The sequence below is a fragment of the Betta splendens genome, chromosome 4 (assembly GCF_900634795.4).
Source record: "Betta splendens chromosome 4, fBetSpl5.4, whole genome shotgun sequence".
In the NCBI taxonomy this organism is placed as follows: Eukaryota; Metazoa; Chordata; class Actinopteri; order Anabantiformes; family Osphronemidae; genus Betta; species Betta splendens.
The window spans coordinates 7,874,963-7,890,782 of record NC_040884.2 but is presented as its reverse complement, the minus strand read 5'-3'; the positions used below and the strand labels follow the sequence as shown (position 1 = coordinate 7,890,782).

General features: G+C 49.3%; 2 protein-coding genes across 5 annotated transcripts in view; one reads left to right on the top strand and one right to left on the bottom strand.

The window, feature by feature from the left end:
• The first annotated feature begins 3,589 nt into the window (after positions 1-3,589).
• Positions 3,590-13,206, top strand: LOC114854472 (cortexin-1-like). 4 transcript variants are annotated; one of them, XM_041070430.2, is made up of 3 exons: positions 3,590-3,751; positions 10,928-11,264; positions 11,869-13,206. In XM_041070430.2, the coding sequence occupies exons 2-3, from the start codon at positions 11,247-11,249 to the stop codon at positions 12,193-12,195; spliced, it is 345 nt and encodes a 114-aa protein (XP_040926364.1). In that variant the 5' UTR covers positions 3,590-3,751; positions 10,928-11,246; the 3' UTR covers positions 12,196-13,206. The 4 variants fall into 4 exon arrangements, with proteins under 4 accessions (XP_040926364.1, XP_040926362.1, XP_040926361.1 ...); XM_041070428.2 differs by adding an exon at positions 6,475-6,629 and having other exon boundaries at positions 3,592-3,751; positions 10,928-13,206; XM_041070427.2 differs by having other exon boundaries at positions 3,593-3,751; positions 10,928-13,206.
• Positions 13,207-13,261: 55 nt separating this feature from the next.
• The window catches only part of fbn2b (fibrillin 2b), a 41,069-nt gene continuing 38,510 nt past the window's right edge, over positions 13,262-15,820 (bottom strand). Inside the window, exon 65 of the mRNA XM_029148775.3 lies at positions 13,262-15,770. Within this exon, the coding sequence (XP_029004608.1) occupies positions 15,393-15,770 (378 nt within the window). The 3' untranslated portion in view covers positions 13,262-15,392. The remainder of the gene's footprint in view (positions 15,771-15,820) is intronic.

The window sequence follows — 15,820 nt, the reverse complement described above, 5'->3', positions numbered from 1 at the left end:
AGTAAATGTTTCCCAGTTCCCACAATGTCAAACTAATATTTTAAAGTCATATCAAAAAGAGTTAATGCAACTGTTAAATTCTGAATACCTTTGACATTTTCTTGTGACATTACATCAATGTATTTATTCATTTTGGTTATTCTAAAAACGAGGTTAAAGACATCACACAAAAACTCACCACTACTGGTTGACAGCCAGACCCACAACTACACATGGAGGCACAATTTGAAAAGGGTAATACTGTACAACTTGAAAATAACATAAAGTGGAACATATCTGAAAATATCAATTATTCAATAACGTCTCAAAATGATTAATTTGTCAATTCCATAATGACCACAATCCAACATCCCTTCATATATGACTCATTATTCACATTGTCCGCATTGCTTTACTTCTGAAAGTGTTTGCACAAACAACTGTCTGTATTTGGTTGTGAAGTAGTGAAGGAGGTTTCATAGAAAACGCAACAAATATGAAGGTGATGCATTGCAGTAAAATGGCTGGTTGCCTTTCTGGCAAGAATTATCCCTCATTTGGCATTAAAATATTTATTATTTGTTTCATTAATTTATAGGAATGATCAATCACTTTAAATGTAGCCAGAATGAATCCTCTGGTGATGCTAATCGTGTGGGGAATTTGAAACGCTGCATCATCAGTCACTTTGCTCCATCAGACTCTGTTATCTGAACCAAGTGTCCTCTGGTTTTAATTCAATCCGCCTCCGCCCCACAGCCCCTTCCCTCTTCTTGTTCCCACTTGTTCTCTGAGGAGGAAAATTACACCGCGAGTAGCAGTACAAAGTGATTCTGGCAGCCTGCTCTGACAAACTCCTCCAGTCGCTGTCTGCTTCTCCGACGCGATCGGACCTTTACAGCTTTACACTTAATTTACAAAGCTGATATCAAAGCGTCATCAATCATTTGCTTCCAGTTGTTGGAGTAATAAATGTCCCCAGGCTCAGAATCCCATCAAGCAGCTACCTAGTCTTACTCTGGAAAGCTGGTGTTTTCTCTCGCCGCACAGCGATTGTTTACTAACGCGCATAATGCATAATTAAAGCTCTTATGAATAACTAAGACCGTGCATTTAGGGATGCGACAGTCTCCCTCGGGAGACACGATAAATCCTCCCAACGCTCTCACCAAGGTCAGGGGTTGAACTAATGTCTCATTAAAACAAATTTCCCCATTGTGCCATCATGAGCGAATGGGGATTTATGGACGGCCTCGAGGTATTGATCGGCAGTTGTTAAACTTCAAAACAAAGGGCAAAATTGACCTCAGTGGGCTCTAAGTGCTATCGTAGCGTCCAGGCTATCGCTGTACCATTAAATCAGTTGAATCCGCTAATGCTCAGTTATTCTGAGCTGCAGACGCGGACTCACAAACTATAATAGAACATGAAAGTGTCAAGTGCGACCACCGAAGAGGAGCTGCTAACGGACGGGAGGGCGTGTGAGGAACGTGTCAGTCCAGGGTGGAACTGCTGCTACTGGACAATTAGAGCCTTTTCACCGCTTACCCGCCCTGCAGCCTGCATGAAGCCACCTGCACCACGCAGGCCCCGCTCGCAGCAGCGCCGACAGCAGAGGACGCGCAGACACACACTCCTGTTCTGGGACCGGGTTGTGTAACGGTAGCTACGGCACCGGGGCGGTGACAGGACGGTCAGGCCGAGCCCCCGCGGTCAACGGACGCGCATTCACACCCGCCGGGAGTCTGAAGGTCAGCTCTGGGGGGTTTGATGACTTTCACACAGACTCGTCACTTTTCACTTGGAAAACAGAAGCTATTGGGTGTTTTTGGGCTGAGGCTCTAGCAGGAAAATCATCAACAGCAACATAAAACAGGATCAAAGGAGAAACATGTATCATATATATATATATATATATATATATATATATTATCAAATGATGATGATGATGACGACGTATACCACTTGGATTTTATGCTTTAATTGAAGCTATGTGAACAGTGCTGCTCTCGAAACACGTCACGAAAACGCGTCAATGCTACAAATAACCGAGCGTGCTGCGAGAACGCGAGCGGCGTCTGGCCGACGCGCCGGCTTGAAATCGGTGGAGAGGAGACGGTGGTGCTCTTTACGGAAGAGGAGGCGTCGCATGCCCGAGGAGCTGCTATAATGACACCCCTCAAATCTCATTATCAGCCTTATTGATTGGTCATGCCCACCTGTCTCTCCACCCACACAGAAACACAGGCCCAGGATGGATGTCACACACACACACACACACACACACACACACACACACACACACACACACACACACACACGCACACGCACGCATACACACGCATACACACACACACACACACACACACACACACATATCATTTTCAAAGATGCTCCACTCACACACATATAGAGGCATACGGGTGCTGACACACACTGGGATATATGGATATTTCCAGCCCCTGATGTCAAGCTGCCATTTTGTTCCCAGAGAAAATTGCTTTAATTAAAAGTAGCAGTGTAATAATAGATGTACGTCCTGCTGGGTTGTCAGAGGTTTGCAAACTCCACTGCGTCAGCCCACACGCTCTCATCATCGTGTGACGGACCAGCGGGAAATCTGCTGGCTCAGTCGTCCATTTTGACTTTAAACCTTTTCATTGTCGCATTCACAGTGTTCGGATGAAGCCGTGTGTGTTTGTGACCAGCGCTGAGGAATCTAAAGCTGTGTTCGATCCTTTTATTTTAATTTGATGCACACATTTAAACTAAAGCGTGGAACCTCTGTTGAGTCTTTTTCCTCAGCTCTGCAGTCTTCCATGTCGCTGTTGTTGCTCTGCTCTAAAGGGACCCTGTCGCCTGCTGAGTCAGATGCAGAGCAACACACAAAAAGAACCCCAAACCTGACATAAAAAAATTAATTTGGTTTGTTCACACCTTCATGAAAAAAATGGTGTAATATGAGTCAACAGGTGGGCTGCACTCATAAATCTGTGGCTTGTTTTTCATTTTGCTCTTATGAACCTTCTGCTATTTCCTTTGCACCGTAGCTTATTTGTGGAAAAGTTGCATTCATCTGGTTTTGCAGATTGATTCTTTAAGGAGAGGATTTTGCAGAAAGCTGCACAAAAAGAGGAGATGAAAGACGACGATGGTTCCCAGAAACATGAAAGGGTTATTTGTGTGAACACAGATGAACTGTGAGCTACAGTGGTTCTTTATTACTGATATTGATTAGATGCATTAACGACCTTCATCCTTCTTACATTACAGCATATCACAGGCCTCTTTTAATCTGATTTTAACTCTCTGGTCTGGCTGTGGAGACCTGTGGGGCCATAATCATAAAAATGGTTGGTTAATGGCCCCCATAGAGCGAGGATGAGTCAGTTCCACCAAAGCTGTAATAATTTTAGCTTTAGCTGAAACATATGTGTTTCATAAGCTGCCGAATTTACCAAAACAGTTCTCATCTCTGGGTCAGATGTACAGATGTTGTGCAGTATGTGTTGTATGTGCACGCGCCGCTGTGCTGTGGGTACACCTGCGATTGGCTGTGCGCCCTTGGGGGAGGCCGGAGTGGGTGGGGAGCTTTAAGAGACTCTCTGCCTGCTTCCTGTCGCGTCTCCGAGCCGAGCGGAGCTCAGCATCAGCAGCAGCGGCAGCGGCGGCGACGGCGGAGGAGCTGGAGGCGACGGAGCCGAGGCGATCGCGTCACAAAGTTTCAGGCTGCAGCTGTCCGGACGCCGAGAGCCCCTTTACGCGGAGTCAGGTTGGTGCAGAGGGGACGTCCCGCTGCTTCTGGTGCGCCAGTTCCGCAAAGGTGACAGATCTGTGTCGGGTGTGCACTCAACGGGATGTTGTGATGCGAAATGCCGACGGTGACGTGCGCGACTCCGGGCGCCGCTCGCTGCCGCAGGCTCCCGCACCGACGCGTACCCAACTCTGACGTTGATTCCGCGGTTTATCGCGTCAAACTTTCGAAGTTGCGCCGTCGTCACCGCTGCGCAGACCCGTCATTACAGCAGCAGTAAACAGTAAATAATACAGCTGGAGTAAACAACGATGGGGCTCGATGGAGTGGAGCAAAATGGCACAGCATTAACTGGCATGTGTGACTGCTGTGCTTATTTATTTGCAAAAAATACTATAGAATGTAATTAATAATATTATTATTGTAATTGTGACTTTAATTGGTGTTTGATGAGTTAAATCCAAAGCAGTGATTAACACCTGTGCACTGGGAGGTTTTCCTGATTTGATGCTATTTAAAGCCATCAGGTTGCCACATCACGGGCCAGTGTGCCATGAAATTACCGTGACAGCACCAGTGTGACTGGCTCCTTCTCCCCCCGTTAGCCTCGAACAAGGCACCTTGACGACGTGCGTCTGAATTCTGCTGAGGTGGGGGATCTTCCTCCCTCAGAACCTCCCGTGGGTCTTTAGGTCAGATAGCACAGGTGCACACATCCTAAACAGCTGGAGGTGAATTGAATTAACACGAAGCCGTCACTCAGAGTGAAACCCAGCATTTTTTTTTATCTTGATGAATTTTCCCTTTTTTCTTTTTAGGGTTGCAGCCGATGCTGTCGTGTCCTCGGTGCACTGCGATCGGCTCCCCTCTGTAATTGTGCAATTGGATCCAGGCGTGGGCTTTGAACCATCCCACACATTATCGCTTAAATCTGTGCGCCGCAGTCTTGGATGCCGCACGCTTCCGTCCGCGTCGTCTCGCGTTTCAGTCTCAGCTTTCGAATAATTAACAGTAACGTGTAATCTGAGGTTTTGGCATCTTGAATGTGATGGAGGTCAGCGAGCGGAGCACAGAGATGTGGAGTTCTTCCAAAAGGAAACTAACTGCATGTCAATTGTGCTCGGCTACTTTACTTCAATGGCCGCTCTCGGCTCACTAATAAATACGGAGGAGGCCGCTGTTAATGCAAATGGACAGAGTTGTGAGTGTGTGATACAGTAACCTCACACGCCTTCTATCGCTTATCGTCTCTTTAAGGCCGCGTTTAAATCTCACGCTGCGACGTGGTTCCCGCTGGAAACGGCTTCTGCACGCGGACCCGCGTGCACAACAAATCACCTTTTATGTCGGCGTTTCGCCACCAGACATAATAGCGATGTCACAGCGAGCGTGATTCGATTCGGCCGTAAATAACGTGGCAACAACGCGCGCGGGGTCATAAACATCCTATTGGCTGTGGCATAAAAAAAAGCGCATGGCGCTCACGTGACCACAAAACCGGCGGGAGGACGAGGCCGCCACCGTCGTGGGCTCCTGCTGAACAATAATTTTCATCCATCCCATAATAGGTGGTCGACACAGGGTGCATGAACTCACCTTAAAAGGAAAGTGCCGCAGATGCTGTGAAATGAGATGAAGCGCAGAAAGTAAGAAAAAGTGGTGTGGGTCAGCTGGGACCCCCCCCCCCCCCCCCCCCCTGCTGTAATGGGCAGTAATCAAGCCAGCTGGAAACACTACCTTAGCTCCAGCAAGGTGATCTGTGTGAGGCTTCTTCTTCTCCTGTGTTTAATCCGTGCTCAGGGGATCGGAGCAGTCGGCGGCTCCCTGCTGAGCAAAGTTATTCCAGCGTCACAGTTTGAATCAGCGATTTGCTATTGTTGGGTATTTTTTTTTCTTTTTTTTTGTACGTAGAGGAGCAGAATCACGGGGTCGCTGCGGAGGGATGCTGCACTTTCGCGTGCTCGTGTGACGTGGAGCCGGGGTTCTGACTCTCTCAGCCTCCGCTTCCTCTTGCTCTTGAGCAAGCGCTGTCTGGGCGGGGCGCGTAATTTATATGGCCTTCGTCGCGGGCCGCTCGACTGCCTGGCACACGGGCTGTTCTGTTCCAGCGGAGTTGACAGAGCAGGTGCCTGATGGAAGGAAAGTGCCGTCTTCTGAGAGTGCTGACATCTCCATATTGCCTCACCCGTCACCCCCCCACCCCCCCTCCCGCTGCCACCCTCCCTCAATCCCATCGTTCTTCTTCCCTTCGTCCCACCTCCATGACTTCTTCCCTCTACATGTATATGATTAATGCCCCCCGCGGTGCCCAGGTAGCTGCAGACCCCTGCTCCGTCTAGAGGCAGGTGTGAATCATAGGCATTACCATTCCGCTCTCCCCCTTTCCTCCCCCGCCTTTGCCTTTCAGCCGACATCCTCCCGCCCCCCCACTGCTCCGTCCCGGTGCCGCTTTAGCCCCGTGGGCCACACTGGCTGTTGACGGGAGCAGGGTGTCTTTCAAGGTGAGCCATAAAGTTCGATTGTCCGTGTCGGCTGCTCTTTTTCTGATTGGATACGTAATAGCCCTTTACCTAAAACGTTCCTCGCCCCCGTTTAACACCTTCTGACTCGATCTTTGACTCAACCATCCGCACGCGGGGCCGCTCTCCGCTGACCCGCCGCCGCCACCTATGGACCCGTCTCTCCTCATCCTCATCACGGCTTGAATATTTCATGCTTGTGATTTTGTGGATTAAATATAGGACGGAGGTGGACGTGACGACGGCTGACGTTTATTCACCCTGACTGGCGGCCGCGGACAGAAAAGAACGCGTGGAGGCGACGGTAAACGAGGACGCAGTGATGTCAGAGACACGAACGATGAGCTGATTAAAGTGGTGTTAAAGGGAAGAGAAAGGTGATTTCATCTGCTGCCTAAGTGACCCCCCCCCCCCCCCCACACACACACACACACACACACACACAAGTGCCTGGTAACAACAGAAATCACATTTAGAGCGTAGAGAGTCATGATGAGGCGGCGTAAAACTCTCCGGCAGCCTCGTGTGTGTGAGCGCGTGTATTTGTCTTCTTTATTGTGTTTTTATAGCGGGTAATAATTTCTGCCACACACTCGCCTTCATAACGGAGCGCAGCCGACGCCAGACATGATGTAACCCACAGTGTCTCCAAAAAGACTTCTTGTTTGTGGGGACGCGCGTCGGAGCAGGTGGGTGTCAAGAGCGCGCAAAAGTCCCCTTGAAAGCCCCAGCGTGCGTTCTTATGAGTCAGGGGTCGCCCCCCCCCCCCCCCCCCCCCCCCCCCCCCCCCGTCCCTCTGAGCGCTCCCCCGTGGCCGCCTGTCAGCCGGAGTGGCACAAACATCCAGGAGACGCTGGAGACTAAAGAGACAGCCCCCCCCCCCCCCTCTCTCTCTCCACCGTCTTTCTGTGCAGTCCTCCGTGCAGGACGTGACCCTGACAGGGTCGGCGTGGAGCTGCAGCTGAATCAGGCCTTGTTGTATTTGCCTAAAACGGAACGCTTGTCTTGTTCAAAATGAATACTGATGTTTAATCTGGAATACTTTGAATATTGATGCACGCGTGACCTTGAGAAACCCTAAATGTGCTGATAGAGAAAATAGACTTCGTGTTCCTCTGGGCCGGTGATAAAGTGATAGATTGTAGGCAGCCTGGAAGACGGAATTGCTGGGCTGTGTTGCGGCTGTTGGGACTCACAAAGGGCTTGTTTTTCCCTTTGCTCCTTCATCTGTGCACAGCTCCATTTGTCTTTCCCTCCATGTCTCCAGCCCTCGTTCCTCTCTCCTGGTTCGCTGCCACGTACCTTTTCCTTCTGAGCTGATGTGAACACTTTCTTACAGCTTTTTCTCCTCAGAAACGTCAGAGGGTGAGATCCATACTTCAAACTGATGAGGGGTGAACGGAGGGGGGGGGGGGGGTGCAGTGTGAATGTTGATGGTGACAGACGGATTTTTGATGAACGCATCATTGTACGGTGCTTTTCCCTCTCTGTTGGGTCGCTGTACATTTTTATTTTTAAAAGGTCAGCGCACTTGGGTCATGTCCACTCTCGGCTCTGTTATCAAGGAGCAGGAGACTCTCTCTCTCTCTCTCTCTCTCTTTCTTTCTCTCTTTCCCTCTCTCTCTCTCTCTCTCTCTCCCTCTCACTCTCTCTCTCTCTCTCTCTCTCTTTCTTTCTCTCTTTCCCTCTCTCTCTCTCTCTCTCTCTCTCTCTTTCTCTCTTTCTTTCCCTCTCTCTCTCTCTCTCTCTCTCTCTCTCTCTCTCTCTCTCTCTCTCTCTCTCTCTCTCTCTCTCTTTCTCTCTCTCCCAGGCAGATAGACACCTTTCAGTAAAATACGCTGAGCCCAAAGACCGGCTCTGGAACAGCAGAGTACTTAATTGCCCAGGTTTATCACCATTACTGTAGCCACTGACTGTCTGCCAGCCTAATTATGATAGGGGCTATCTGAGTCGTGGGCTGGGTGTTGAGCCAAGCTGCCGGCCAAGTGTGAAGAGGAATGACTCCACGCACTCGTCGTGTCTCTCAAGGTGCTAAAAATACCCATAACGCAGCCGTATTTGTGCTTGGAAAAAAGTCTGTGTGTGCATGCGTGCGTGCATGCGTGTGCGTGCGTGTGTGTGTTTGTGCGTGCGTGTGCGTGTGTGTGTGGGGGGGGGGGGGCTTCCTCCCTGTGAAGTGCAGGTCAAGCCGTTCATGTTAAAGTTAGATAAGGTAGCTATTGATTGTGGCGCTGCCGAACGTTTATTGTCGTACACAGCTCAAGGTTACCTGGTCCCTGTTGTCCTCATTAGCCATAAACACACGTCGGGTGTCAGCTCCCCGAGGTGGCGAATAAACCCGGACAAACAGCCGCGAGTCACCGCGAAAAGTGGATCAAACATATCAATAGGGCTTGATGATGGATAGTATCAATACGCTCCCGCAGGGCCCTGCTGTCATTTATGTGTGTGTGTGTGTGTGTGTGTGTGTGTGTGTGTGTGTGTGTGTGTGTGTGTGTGTGTGTGTGTGTGTGTGTGTGTGTGTCCCTCAATGCCCCGCGTTTGTTGTGTAGACGTCATTACGTTAATAGCGATGCCCACCTGACTCTGCGCATCCTGCAGCTCCCCTTTGCTTTCTCTTCAGCCCCACTTTATCTTTATAAGCAGCAATTTCTAAAGAGTTAATTCGATTTCATTCAGACTGCGGCTGACAGTGGGAACATTTACCATTACGTCCTCTCTCTCTCTCTCTCTCTCTCTGCTGTGGCTCTCCCTCGCTCTTTTCTGCCTTGCCTTTGTTTTTAAAGTGTAATTACTTTTGGAGAGTGGCTTTTCTCCGGTTATGAGAAATAGCAAGTCAGGCCTGGCTCGGCTCTGGGCTCCGCGTGGGCCTGGGTGGGTCGGCGTCTTGGGGCCTGATGGGGACGGACGGTGGCTCCTTGTTGAAAGGTCCTTGCTCAGATCTTAAAGTGAAGCTGTCCTCTGCTTGTCTACTGTATGTAAACAGGTACTAATCTATCTACTGCTTATAAATGCAAATTACTGTGGGCTGAAGTATTACTAAAATACAGATGTGTGTAAGATAGCGGGCAGGAAGTGGCCGGAGACACATCCCCACTCTCCTCATTTCATTTGGCCCGAGGATGTCAGTGTGTGTGTGTGTGTGTGTGTGTGTGTGTGTGTGTGTGTGTGTGTGTGTGTGTGTGTGTGTGTGTTTGAGCCCGTCCATACCCATGTGGTTTGCACATGTACATAAGAGCAAGCGAAGCGTCCGTTCGGGGGCCTTTTCAGTCAAAAACCAACTCCCCTTGGTCACAGGGGTCCCGCCGGTGCTTAGCAGAAGTGGAAGCGGAGCGGGACGCGGCCGATGAACAAGACACAAGACGCGTGTGATGAAAGGTGATGGTGGGAGCGAGACTTAACGAGGGGGAAAATAAGCTGAGCATCTCTGTCTGCCCTCCCTCTACCTCCCCATTACCCCCCCCCCCCCCCCACCCCCCCAACACACACACACACACACACACACACACACACACACACACACACACACACACACACACAAAACCTCGGCCAAACTGAAATCCTTTAATCAACTATGGTGTGTAGGGTTCATATTGATACTTGGAGAGTTCACTGCTTAAATCTAAATACTAATGCATTGTGTTCTTTGCGGATCCGACTGTGTGGGTTTCATTGTGTTTCGTTGTGCATCAGTACCTGTTGAGGACGGAGTAACATGGAAAGGCTGCTCTGTTCATCAGTCAGTCCTCGTTTCCTTTTCCTTAAACCCTCTTTAAAGTTCATCATGCTCCGCTCCATCGGCTCAAACGTATGCTGAACATCTTCCTACTTTAAGTTACAACCAAAAATATAATTTCAGGATCTGAAACCTGGTCCAAAAACCTATAACTTGACGCAATAGAGCAGAATTCTCCTACACTGATGTCAGAGACTGATAAAGTCATTCAGTCAAACTGTTGAATCCTGGTTTCATCTCTGTCGAACATATTCAGTTGTTATTGAGTTTCATGAGTCGTCCTCCTCCGCATCCCCTCGTCTTTGTCTCACGCTCTGGATCGCGTTCCAGGCCCATCGGTCAGTCACCACTTCATTCAGACGGCTGAACGTGTAAAAGTGGACCTGCGTCTCATGTTTCCCAAGCGTTTTCAAACTTGCTCCGCTGCAGGAGATGTGATTTTAGATTATTAATGAGGCTCCGTGGCGCTTCGCTTTGTCTTTTCCTCCTTTATGTGAAAAATGAAAGGGGGTCAGCCGGTGAACCCCCGCTCTGCTGCAGCCGTGCACTGAGGGATGAGGGTGATGTCATGTGCTATCGCTGTTCAGATTCACACATTCATTACAGGCTAATGTGACGCTGTAATCACTAATAGACGTCACAGGGGGCGCCGAGGCTGTTTTCTCACCACAGATGGCTAATGTCAGTGCAGCGCTCACATTTTGAGCATGCGGCCATAATCATCACATTAAATGATGAAATGTAGTGAGTGAACAGTTTTTTCTATATGACCCACGTTAGGAATAAACACTATGAGCTGCTCTGCAATAGCTGGTGGGATTTGGTGTACTGATGTCAGTTAGAGTTAGATTCTAATTAGAGTTAGATTGCACCTCAGGTTCTTGTTCATAAGATGTTTGTCTGCGCGTGTGTCTCACCAGGTGCCCTTTATGTTTCCAGGTGGTGAATTAGAAGGCGCTGCAGTGATTCTCCACCCAGAACCACGTCCTGAACGGGCCTTTACCTGAAGACACGTGGGAGAAGCCCAGCACAGGTGATCGGGAGATCCAACTGGATCAAGCCACTTTCAGGACTGGCAGATTTCCAGAAGCCACTGACTCATTTTCTACCTCTTGTTGCTTCTCTGTCTGTCAAGCGCGGCCGTTTTTGACAGGACCATCCCAAAGGGAAAGAGTGAAATAACTCATTTCAACACTTGACAGCTCTTGACCCACTTCACTCTCCAGCTACCTGGGCAAAGAGAAAAGTTTGCATTTCAATGACGACGTCTCCAAAGGTGATCCTATATTTTCACTTCAGGGCGATTGATCCACTGACCCGCTGACACAACACCTGGACACCAACCTCCTGACCTTAAATGTCATATTTGCGTGTTTATAGTGTCCAGACCTCTCCAGAGTGAGAATGAGAGCTGATGTGGCAGAGCAGCGCTAATAGATACCTAGACTCGATTACTCAAATTGAAGGAGTCTGTCGAGTTCCTCGAAATGTGCAACAAAAGTAGTTCCTTTTAATTGACGAGAGTGTGTGTGTGTGTGTGTGTGTGTGTGTGTGTGTGTGTGTGTGTGTGTGTGTGTGTGTGTGTGTGTGTGTGTGTGTGTGCGTGCGTGTGTGTGTGTGTGTGTGTGCGTGTGTGTGTGTGTCTTTCTCACATTGTCAGAGCACATTAAGGCCAGGCCTTTCTGGGTGATGGAACTAGACATGACTAAATGATCAAATAGCCGACGTTGTTGACTTCACTTCTTTTTTAGCTCTCATAACCTTCACCCACCCAGAGGACGTAACATACTAATATAGTAACATACGTTTGTTTTGCGCTGCCTCTCATGAACACCTTCCCGTCCTTCTCCGCGCCTCCCCCCAACACACCCACCATCCAGTCCGTGTGCAAGCCCTGCCTTCGGGCCCCGTGGAGGATGAACGATGTGTCCACAAATGACTACGTAGTGCTGCTGTCTCCGGCCAGCTCCTCCCTCCCCGGCAGCCCTGGCGGCGGCAGCAGCAGCCCCCCTCTGTCCCTGGTGGTGGTGGACACCGAGCAGCGCACTGCACTGGCCTTCGTGGGCCTCCTCATGCTGTTCCTGGTCTTCCTGCTGGTCAGGTGCTTCAGGATCCTGCTGGACCCCTACAGTCGCATGCCCGCATCATCCTGGACTGACCACAAGGAGGGGCTGGAGAGGGGTCAGTTTGATTATGCACTGGTGTAGGGTGAGAGGGGGGGGGGGACATACTTCAATGCACACACACACACACACACACACACACACACACACACACACACACACACACACACACACACAGAGGAATTTTTAACAACCGAGCTGCAAATATGGTCAATAATGTTGGCGATTACCTCCAATACTGCAGTCCGTGTACTGGTGTAAATATGAGGCTTTAGAGCCCTTTGTAAAATAAAGAGAGGCACACCCTGCAAACCAAACACCCACACAACGCAGACGCTCCATCTTGATGGACAGGACACGCGAGCTGCACAGCTGCCTTAACCTGAGCGACTGTACCCGGCCCCCGTGATCACCTTAGGGCCCGCCGCCTGCAGTCACGCCACACGTTAGAACCTCAGCGCTACACTGGACCGGCGGAGAGCGTAAACGACAGAGTTTACACTGACGCAGACGCCCCTTTAACGCACCAGCTTCCATAGCAGAGCATCCACGCGTTGCCGACCGAGGAGCACAAACCCCTAGGAGACTGTCGTACACCACCTCTGAAGCAGCGCTGCATTTCCTGATGCTTTTAAGGCCTAAGCAGGAAGTTTAGTCGTATCTCCATTTACCTCGGTGTGTTTATTATGTCTGTACCTGAGAAGCCATATTGAAACGTAAATGTAATATAACTGCAAGTAGAGTTTCTGTTGATGGGTTGTGTCCTTTGCTTTTGTGTGGTGATGAAGCAGAAGCAACCTTTAGGCTCACGAAGCCTTATTTTTCTATTCTGGACTCAGGTTTGGGAGTCTTTTTGCTATATTTCCGTCCTCTTCCTCTGCCTGTGTCGATCTTTAGACTGTGAGTTTTTGAAGTAGCCATGCAGTCTTAGAAGGAGACGAAGCAAGTAGTTTTGCTTTATTTGTGTTTTTGTAACTACATACTTTTCTGACTATCTGCTCGTTTTTGATACACTGCTTTGGACCTGTGAAAATAAACAAGGTTTTCTCTCTCCCAGTTACTCAAGATAAAATAAAATAGTGACTGATTACTCGTCATGTGTGTGGTTTGTCAGCCACGGCGAGAAGAGGTCAAACTCAGGTGACAACACTTAAAAATATAACCCACAATATTTTATTGTCATTTTGTGCCACCGGATGAATGTGTGAAGCACTCAACCTTTACAGACTGATGCTAGAACTCTTTGGTTCGGCGCTGATCATTCAGGATACGGAGACGTGTTCTGTGATGGCTGCACGGTCGTCCACGTTGCAGACGTGCTGTGATTGGATGATTGTCATGTCAGCTTTCAGTCAGTCTGTGGTATGAATAGCATTAAAACTTCTATGCGTTTAGTTTCCTTTTCTCGGTGAAGTCGATGATATTTGGATGCAAACACGTGATGGCGACACTGAAGCTGAGCTACAGTTAGCACACAATGCCTTTGGGAAAACAATCACAAGCTGACAATAAAGATACAAAGTATACAAAGGTTCCCGTGTTAGAAAAAAATGGTTACAGTATGAGATATAAACATTGCTTAGCCTGTGGAACAGTGCAGCAACCTCGAGTGTTAAAGAAAAACATGCTTTAGCACCATGTGTCCCGGGTGCAGGTGGTCAAGTTTTCACTGATTCAGACAGTGTGGACGAGATAATGGACATTGGGAATGTTAATTATCTTCTCAACAAAACAAAGGCGACAGCACTAAAGGCCTTCAGTCTTAGGTTTACTGTTTTCATTTGGCAACCTGACATAAAAAACATCTACATATGCAACTTATCTTTCACAAAGCAAGTTTGATAATATCGTATTTTCAGCTCTGAGACAATACAGAAGACAGACGAACGCGACAGTAAACCTAGCGACTTCGCGATTCGGATTCAAGACTGCACCGTCTCCGTACAGCGTAAGAGGTGGTTTCTTCTAGCACCTTTTTCCCGTTAAGAGAAAAAATCATGAGAAATGAACGGTGACCTGACTGACCGTGAGGTCCCCTGTCACCGGTGTGTGCTCTTTCTGGCCAAGCGCTGTCTTACCATGCCATGTGCCACTATGTGTTCCCATAGTTAGCTGTGCAGCTCTCCGTGCTGGAAATGAGGCTCAGACCTCAAACGTCGAGGTAGAGACATCACCAAAAAGTCAAAGAAGTCAGATAAAGTCAGCTTATTGTCAAGTTTAGCCTCCCAAAACCAACTGTTGGCTGCAGGGCCGTTCTCCTGAGACCTTTATGTTGTGTTTGAAGCAGGACTGCTCAGTCAAGAGAAACTATAAGCCTCTGACAGCCGACAGCGGACAAAGACTCTCAGGTCCAGAATCAGTGCAAGGATAAATCGAAATGTGACCTGATCTATCTTCCTTTAGCCTCTGAGTTAGTCACTGGTGAGTTCCCTGCTCGTGGCGGATGCTGAGGTGCGCTAGCACCCTCTATTGTTCTACGGTCAGCATCACGGCATGGCGCCCACGCTCGCTGAGGAGTACTGAGGTAACCAAGCATGACAGCACGCACACGCAGCAAACACGCTAATCCCTGCTTGACAGAAGTCAGTCACATCAGAGTGGAACATGGCTTCTGATGATTGGTTGGCATCCAGCTACGAAACGGACCGATATGTACTAAAGAACCTGAAATGCTGTGTAAATGTTGCATGTTGTCCTTTTGTGATAACATGTTTCAAACAGCACCAATACATTACATGACGCACCACAACACGGACAGGGGCAGATGTGACTAATCCTATTCACCAGCGTTGGGAGTTTTGGGACGGTGACAGAGAGGCGACGGAGTCCTTGGACCATGATGACCAGTAACCTGTATCCAGATCACTTCCTTTAACACTACATGAAGGCGGCGACACGTTGGACAAAGGTAGTTCAGGCCACAAGAGAATCTGTTTGCTACTTTGTGTTTATGTGGTGACGCGGTCCAAGCACGAGACTCCTCTCTGGCGTCTCCTTCACTGGATCTGTCAGAGAACGAGTGCTGGGTCAGATAGAAGACGGAGTGTTGATAAGGTATAAAAAAAATAAAAAAACAAAACAAAACACAAAACATGAACATTTAATAACATAAACTGTAACAAAATGGTGGCAGAGTTGGGCTGATTGACTCAGTCTTTCGTAGCCCCTTGATGACCCGCTGCTGGTGGCAGGGGGAGGGGGGGTTATTAGATAAAAGGGAAGGTTAAAACTCAAAGGCTTTGGAAATCAGTCCCGGGCAGGATCGGGGGCACTCTCTGAGCTCAGTGCAGGTGGATGTGGAGCTTGATGCGCAGGGCGTCTCCAATTTCCCCTTGTAGGTAGTCACTGTCATGCTGATGCTCCAGCTGGTGTAGTCTCCGGGGCCCGAACAGCGGCAGGCTGGCGATCTGCAGCCGGTAGGTCCCGGCCGGGGGCGGCCTCTTGCCTAGCCGGAGCACGCTCTTCCCGTCGCGGCGCTCCAGCAGGCGGAAGTGTTCCTGGGCGTTGCCGTGGGTGATGACGTAGCGCACGTGATGCTCCAGGGGCTGCAGAGCGGGCAGGAGCTCCAGCAGAGGCTCTTTGTTGAACAGCGAGGCCAGGGAGAAGTTCATGGCGATGGAGTCCTGGGTGTCCACACTGGCCATGCTCACTGCCGGCTCCTATAGTGACGACAAGGACAGCGTGACTTTGTGTTCTCCTGCAAATCACA

What these genes read in the sequence shown, in the direction of transcription:
- LOC114854472 (XM_041070428.2), top strand. Translation starts at nt 11,815, where the DNA reads ATGAACACCTTCCCGTCCTTCTCCGCGCCTCCCCCCAACACACCCACC.